The 7945-nt window shown below is 57.7% G+C and overlaps 1 protein-coding gene across 1 annotated transcript in view; it reads left to right on the top strand.

Annotated features, from left to right (window-relative positions):
- The window catches only part of mast2 (microtubule associated serine/threonine kinase 2), a 127929-nt gene extending 122124 nt beyond the window's left edge, over positions 1 to 5805 (top strand). The window contains 6 exon segments of the mRNA XM_064333637.1: positions 1 to 33; positions 122 to 348; positions 1274 to 1396; positions 1946 to 2085; positions 2791 to 2978; positions 3357 to 5805. The exon segment at positions 1 to 33 is cut by the window's left edge and continues 180 nt beyond it. Coding sequence (XP_064189707.1) covers positions 1 to 33; positions 122 to 348; positions 1274 to 1396; positions 1946 to 2085; positions 2791 to 2978; positions 3357 to 5323 — 2678 coding nt within the window. The 3' untranslated portion in view covers positions 5324 to 5805.
- The last annotated feature ends 2140 nt before the right edge of the window (positions 5806 to 7945 follow it).

Below are 7945 nucleotides of genomic sequence, written 5' to 3'. Positions count from 1 at the left end.
CGGCCACCGCGCTGTCACTCATGATCCCCGCAGGTACGCCGCGCGTCCTCCAGAATGGCGCCACCTTGTGGCTGTGCGGCGCGTTGCGCGTTTCTGACTTTACCCCTCCCCTCTCTTTCAGACCACCACGGCGCCTCCCCCCTGGCCAGCCCCATGTCCCCCCACTCCCTCTCCTCCAACCCCTCCTCCCGGGACTCGTCCCCCAGCCGGGACCTGTCCCCCGCCATCTGCAGCGCCAAGCCCGCCATCGTCATCCACCGCGCCGGCAAGAAGTACGGCTTCACCCTGCGGGCCATCCGCGTCTACATGGGCGACAGCGACGTCTACAGCGTGCACCACATGGTCTGGGTGAGTGCAGGGCGGCGGGAGAGAGAGAGAGAGGAGCCGTCTCTCTCCGTTCCTGTCTTCAGGAACGTCAGGGTGCAGTGTACATACTGCATGATTTGTCAGTCATCACGGAAAATGTTAGTTTAACTTGGTGAGAAATCTACTTGATGAATAGCATACTGTACAATAAGTACATTAGTTACTAATGGCCAAGCCTCCGCGGGAGCTTTAATGGGGATCGGTGCATCTGGATGTGTACAGTGTCTTTGTTCCTGTGCCGCTGAAACGCATCATTCTGAGTGCGATAGCACAGCCATCAGCCGGTAGCCCGGACGCCGGTAGCCCGGACGACGGTTGCCCTGAGATACGCTGCGGATTTGAGTACAGTCATTCACTTTCAGATGTTCTCGGTCTATTTAGACCATTAGGGACCCGTGAGTGGGGAGAGAATGGGTTCTTCAGATTTCGAAGAGAAAGAGCTGCTGGCTTCCAGCAGGGCCCAGTGAAGAGACTGTTAATGATCCAGTGACAGGGGCTGGGCTGAGAGCTAATGCTGAGCCAGAGCACGCGCTGTGTGTGGTGCGTGTGTGGTGGTGCTGTCGTGCTGTGTGCTGTGTGTGGGGTTCGTCGTGTGTGTGTGTGTTGTTGTGTGTGTTGTGTGTGTTGTGGTGTTGTGTGTTTGTGTGTGTGTGTGTGGCTGTTTGTGTGCATGTGTGTGCGTGTGTGTGTATGTGTGTGTGTATGTGTGTGTGTTTGTGTTTGTGTGTGTATGTGGCTGTTTGTGTGTGTGGTGTAGATTAGTCTAGTTTTCCTTTTAGACTTGCTGTGGTAATGTGACTGTAAGCTATGTTAGGACTAAGTGCAGTTTGTGAAGTGTTAGAGGTCAGCACCGGTGTAACGGCAGCCCAAAGTGACCACTCCCCCCTTCTCTCTGATTGGCTGTCAGCACGTGGAGCAGGGCGGGCCTGCACACGAGGCGGGACTGCGGGAGGGTGACCTCATCACCCACGTGAACGGGGAGCCAGTGCACGGCCTGGTGCACACCGAGGTGGTGGAGCTCATCATCAAGGTACGCGTGCACGCTCACACACACACTCACACACACACACACACGCACATGCTCACACACACACATGCTCACAGACACAGACACACATACACCCGCAGACACTCAGACACAGACACACACGCACACACACACACACACACACACACACTCACAACACACCACACCTCACAAAACACACACACACACACACGCTCACACACACACACCAGCTCACACACACGCTCACAGACACCAGACACACACACACACACAGCTCACACGACACACCACACCACACACACACACACACACTCACAGACAAACACGCTCACACACACACACACACACACACACATGCTCGCACACGCACACGCTCACAGACAAACACGCTCACACACACACACACTCACGGACACACATACATACACTCAAGGACACACATGCACACATACACACACACACGCACACAGACAGGCACACGCACGCACACGCACACACACGCACACACACTTCTCTGAAATGCACTGAGCCCAGGTCTGACACTCTCTGTGACTCCTCCTTCTCCTTCAGAGTGGCAGCAAGGTCTCCATCTCGGCCACACCCTTTGAGAACACCTCCATCAAAGTGGGCCCCGCCAGGAAGTCCAGCTACAAGTCCAAAATGGCGCGTCGCAACAAGAAGACCAAGACGAAGGAGGGCCAGGACTCCAGGTGTGTGTGTCTGCATGGGCGTCCTGTTTCACTGCTCTGTGTGTTTTACAAAAGGCCTGCAGAGTGGTGTTTAATGCTGTTGTATGTGTGTGTGTGTTCATACAGTATGAATGTAGAGTAATGTTTAATGCTGTTATATGTGTGTGTGTGTGTGTGTTCATACAGTATGACCGTGGAGTAGTTAAGGTGTTGTTGTGTGTTTAAGTGACGTGATGTGTTATGTGTGTTGTGTGTGTGTGTGTGTTCATACAGTATGACCGCGGAATAGTGTTTAATGCTGTTGTATGTGTGTGTGTGCGTGTGTGTGTGTGTGTGTGTGTTCATACAGTATGAACGTAGAGTAATATTTAATGCTGTTGTGTGCGTGTGTGTGTTCATACAGTATGACCGTGGAGTAGTGTTTAATGCTGCTGTTTGTGTGTGTGTGTGTGTGTGTGGTGTGTGTGTGTTACAGTATGACTGTGAATGTTTATTGTGTTTGTTGTGTGTGTGTGTGTGTGTGTGTGTGTTCATACAGTATGACCGTGGAGTAGTGTTTAATGCTGCTGTTTGTGTGTGTGTGTGTGTGTGTGTGTGTGTGTGTGTTCATACAGTATGACTGCAGAGTGGTGTTTAATGCTGCTGTGTGTGTGTGTGTGTGTGTGTGTGTTCATACAGTATGACTGTAGAGTAGTGTTTAATGCTGTTTGTGTGTGTTTGCAGCAGTAAGAAGAGGAACTCTCTGTTCCGGAAGATCACTAAGCAGGCCTCCCTTCTGCACACCAGCCGCAGCCTCTCCTCCCTCAACCGCTCACTGTCCTCTGGAGAGAGTGTCCCTGGGTCCCCCACACACAACCTCTCCCCTCGCTCCCCCACACAGGGCTACCGCTCCACCCCCGACTCCGCACACTCCGGTACGCCTGCCTCACACAGCGCGTGTGTGTGTGTGCTCGTGTGTGTGTGTGTGTGTGTGTGTGTGTGTGTGCACCCTCTGTGTGCATGTGTATGTGTCTGTGTGTGTGTCTGTGAATACCTAACTGCAGAATGTATGTGAATATTGGTTCTGTGAGGCTGATTTTATGTTTGTCATTGAGTAATAGAAACAGATTAGATGTGAGGAGTTATGGGATCAGATGCGCTGTATCAGAGTGAAATTACCCAGTGTTAAACCAGAGCTGATTTGCAGTTTATGGCTCCATCAGAGTATTTCAGTGCAGGGCGCTATAATGGCTGAATGTGTTGGTCTCTGAAAGGCCCCGCCCTTCATCCTGTGTCCTCTTCCTCCTCCTCAGTGGGCGGGAACTCGTCGCAGAGCAGCTCCCCCAGCTCCAGCGTGCCCAACTCTCCGGCCAGCTCCGGTCACATCCGGCCCAGCTCGCTGCACGGCCTGGCGCCCAAACTGCAGCGGCAGTACCGCTCGCCCCGCCGCAAGTCCGCCGGCAACATCCCGCTGTCGCCGCTGGCGCGCACGCCCTCGCCCACGCCGCAGAGCACCTCGCCGCAGCGCTCGCCCTCGCCGCTGCCCGGCCACGCCCTGCCCGGCCACGCCTTCCCCGTCAAGCTGCACTCATCGCCGCCGCTGGCGCGGCAGATCTCGCGGCCCAAGAGCGCCGAGCCGCCGCGCTCGCCGCTGCTCAAGCGCGTGCAGTCGGCCGAGAAGCTGGCGTCCTCGCTCTCCTCCTCCTCCTCCTCGCCCTCGCCCTCGTCCGCCGCCGACAAGAAGCTGCCCTCGGCCGCGGCGGCGCGCAAGCACAGCCTGGACGTGTCGCACGCCGAGTTCAAGAAGGAGATGATGCAGCGGGACCCCGGCCTGCAGAGCCTGCAGGAGTCGGCCAGCGAGGGGCCCCTGGGGGCCCTGGACAAGGCCGGCCTGCACAAGCACTCGTCCCGCAAGCTGGGCCGGCAGGAGGGGCCCGAGGGCGGCCCCGGGGCCCTGGGCCTGGCCTCGGGGAAGAGCAAGCTGAAGGACAAGCTGTCGGCCATCCGGCAGGACCGGGCGGAGCGGCGCGAGTCGCTGCAGAAGCAGGACGCCATCCACGAGGTGGACTCGTCCGAGGACGAGACGGACGAGGGCTCCGAGGACAGCCAGGACGGGCGGCGGCTGGGCGGGCGCGCCGAGGGCCGGCTCAAGGCCAAGGAGGAGGAGCCCTTCGTCCCCCCGCCCTCCGTGCTCCGGCCCGCGCCCACCGTGCGCCCGGGCCCCGCCCTGTCGCTGTCGCCCGCGCTGAGCAGGCAGCCGCCGGGGGGGAGGGGCGCCGAGCTGAAGCCCGCTCACACCGCCGCGCCCAGCCCGCTGGGGGGCGGAGCCGAGGAGGCGGGGTTAAAGAGCGGGGCGTCGCCCGGCGCCAGAACCACTCCCTTCCCGCCGGGGCTGCAGAGCAAGCTGCCCAGCGCCTTCTCCACCCCCGGCAGCGCCTTCACCTCCGTCAGCAAGGACTGCTTCCTGAAGCCTGCCGCCCCCTCTGCCGCAAGCCATGCCCCCTCGCCACTGAGCTCCACCCCCTCTCCCTCGAGCACCGCCCCCTCGGCCCTGAGCACCTCCCCCTTGGCCCTGAGCCACGCCCCCTCAGCCCCCAGCTCCGCCCCCTCTGGCGACTGGAAGACCCCCAAGCTCCCGGAGCTCAGGGGGAAGTCCGGTGCCATGGCGACGGGCGAGGACAAGGCCCCCAAACCCGGCCCTGCAGCCCCGCCCACGGACACGCCCACCGCGTCAGGGACCAGCAAGGAGAAGAAGGAGGCTGACAACAGGAGGCAGGCGCTGAGCGTGGCGGCCTCTCCCGCCGTGGACAAGGTGGTGTCCCAGCTGGCCACGGTGGCCAAGAGCGTGCTGGGCCCGGTCAAACTCAGCATCCCCGGGGCCAAGGAGACCTTCGACAGGCTGGAAAAGAGCAGGGAGCAGGACAAGCTGGTCGCCCCGGCGACAGGCCCCACCCCTCCCCTGGCCACGCCCCCCAGGCAGCCCAGCCCTCAGTCGCCGCGTCTGATGGAGTCTCCCCCCAGACACTCCTCCCCCTCCAAAGCCGAGCCGCCGGCCCCCCCGCCCCGGGCCCCGGACCCCGCCGCGGACAGGAAGAGGCCGACGCCCGCCAGAGACTGCGCCCCGGCGGCCCTGGACCCCGCGGAGAGGGCGGGGCCTCCGCGCGGCTGCCCGAGGCAGGGGGCGGGGCCCGCCGTGGCGGCCGAGCCGAAGAGGCCGGAGCCTCAGGCCCCGCCCAAAACCGCAGCCGCGCCCCAGGACAGTGTCTGCAAGAAAACGTAGCACCGCCCCCCCCTCCCCCTGCCCCACACAGACTGCTGACTCCAGATTTTAATTAAGGAATGCATGTTGGAGTAACAGAACAACATAGACTTCGCAGTTCACTCATCTGAGGTATTAGCTGTTACAAAAAAAAAAAAAAAAAAACCAAGAGAAACCCAACTGTTGCATTCTGGATCGTCCTTGTTTTATGTTTCATATCCTAATTATTATATCTGGACTCTGTTACTGTTTTTTGGGTCATCGGTTGCTGTTCTTGTGACGTCAGAGTTTCTCTCTGCAAAGAGACGGGGGCTAGAAATAAAGTGCTTGGCTTCGCCGGTCCGGTCCGCGACCCCGCTAACGACCTTCGCAAACTCTCTGTCACGGCTCTCCACTCCGAGGGCAATGTCCCAGACCGCTCGTGTGTCTAGCTAATAGAACTGGTCGTGCCTTAACGAAGACGATATTTCACACTCATCTGCATGAGAGCAACTTCTGCGGGGGGGGAAAAAAAAAAGGATGTATCTCAGCAATAAGTAGCGTATGCTTAGCAATTTGTAAAAACACATCGAGTTTATGAGGAACTTGCATTGCCGCTGTTCCATCCGCACCGAGCGTCGTGATGACTTATTTCCATTCCTGCCTCATGCTGTCGCGTACGCCCCCTCATCGCGTTCACCGGCAGTTCAGACGGAGTAGAACAGAACTTAGATTCGAAAGTGGCGGAAGAAGCAAGTAGATTATTACAGGAGTTTCAGTGTGTGCAGTGCTTCATGTTCGAATGTCCCCAAAACACTTTAATGTTCTGAATCCATTCCCTCTCGTACCCCAGTCAGGATTTACCGTATGTGGGTTTTAACTGATGTTGTGTTTAGACGGATAGCCTAGCTGTGTCTGTTCTCACGGCTTGCTACACTTTCAGTGACCTCTGTCGTGCTTTTTGCTGAAATTGTCAACCAAAAAAAAAAAACGGTCGAAATTGTTTTGCGTCTCGTATCCGAGCGTGTTGTCGAGCGCCGGTAAGGGGAGGAGTCTCCGGGACAAAATGGCCGCCGCGGCGGAGAGTGCGCGGCGATGGCTCTGTTAGCCTGCGTGTCGCGGCGCGCGGAGCCCATTACCGTAGCAACGGTGACCCTGTGACCCCGCAGCCTATGGGGGGGGTCTCCCCGCTCCCTACTCAATTAGCGCCCGGATCACAGTCTGCAGCCGACGTCCTCCGTTCCACTCACTCCTCACTCACTGCCATGCCTCATCACCGTCACTCCTCGCTCTCACCTCCTCCTCTCTCCAATTCAATCAAATCTTATTGCATGACTATTAAAATATGCCAAGCGTAGTGACACAAGACTCTCTCTCCTCTCCTCTCTTCATCTCTGTCGCTCACTCACTCTCTCACTCTCTCGCTCTCTCTCTCTCTCACTCTCTCACTCTCTCGCTCTGGTGCAGAGCAGCAGGGAGGGCGGGCCGGGGCACAGAGTGAGGTGTGAGTCGGGACAGGCGGGCTGCCGCACTGAATCATGGTCCGCCCGCTCGCTGTAGCCGAACGGCGCTGAGCGCTGACTTAGGGAGCGCAGAGGAGAACCCTCGTCTTTATTTCTAGCCCCTGCTTTTTATCGCCCTCCTTTTTTCCCCCCGACATTTTGCTGTTCTTTTATATCTGGACCAACTTGCTGTGTTCTTTTTTGTGATTGGTTCTTATTTTGTATGGTTAGCGAACTTTAAACATGTGTATATACGTGTGTGCTGGTGAATGAGTGGATGTGTCTGTACTATACGTGTGTGCATACACAATGCACACACACACACACACACACACACACACATACACACGCAATCTGTTCTTTGTGCTTTTTACTCCATTGTGTTCAGAGAGTGTGTGCAGCAGGATAGCTCCTGGCACTAAACCAGTGGCTTGCAGCCCTCTATAAACGCCAGCATTGAAAGGCCCCCAGGTTTTTTTGCACATATCTTTTTAATTTTTTAGTTTTTTTTTTTTTTAATAAATGAAAGAGAGGCCAGTGAGACCCTTGGCCCTTGGTTGAGGTACAGATGTTTGCCATTGCTGAACACCACTATTATTATTTTCTGCACCTATTTTTTAGCTGATGCCCTGTCAGACTGAACACAGGACACCAGTCAGCTGACTGGATCTGTGCTGGTGGCCAGCACAGTGGGACTGTGTCGTGTGGCATGGCTGCAACCCCGTGGGACCATGTCATTGTGGCATGGCCTGCAATCCGTGGGTGTGACCAGTGTCCGTGTGGGCATGGCCTGCATATCCCCTGTGGGTGTGACCAGTGTCCTTGTGGGCGTGGCCTGCATATCCCCTGTGGGCGTGGCCAGTGTCTCTGTGGGTGGGGCCAGCATATCCCCTGTGGGTGTGACCAGTGCCCCTGTGGGTGTGGCCCGCATACAAGGCCGAACGCAGAGAAGCCTGACTGGCTGGCCGTGAGAGTGGGCGGAGCTAAAGAGCTCCTCGGTGAGGCGGGCGGGTCCAGGGCCCTGCTGAGGGCCGCTTACAGGGAGGAGAAGGTCACAAAGAGCCGAAATGGGCACCGGTGAAGGGCGGAGTCATGCGCTTTCTGCCCCGCCCCTGCCCCGTATCCAGGGCCTTCTCCAGCCTGTAGTCCTGTGGTGTTTTGT

Source organism: Anguilla rostrata, chromosome 4 (genome assembly GCF_018555375.3).
Source record: "Anguilla rostrata isolate EN2019 chromosome 4, ASM1855537v3, whole genome shotgun sequence".
Taxonomy (NCBI): Eukaryota; Metazoa; Chordata; class Actinopteri; order Anguilliformes; family Anguillidae; genus Anguilla; species Anguilla rostrata.
This window is presented reverse-complemented; position numbering and strand designations above follow the sequence as displayed.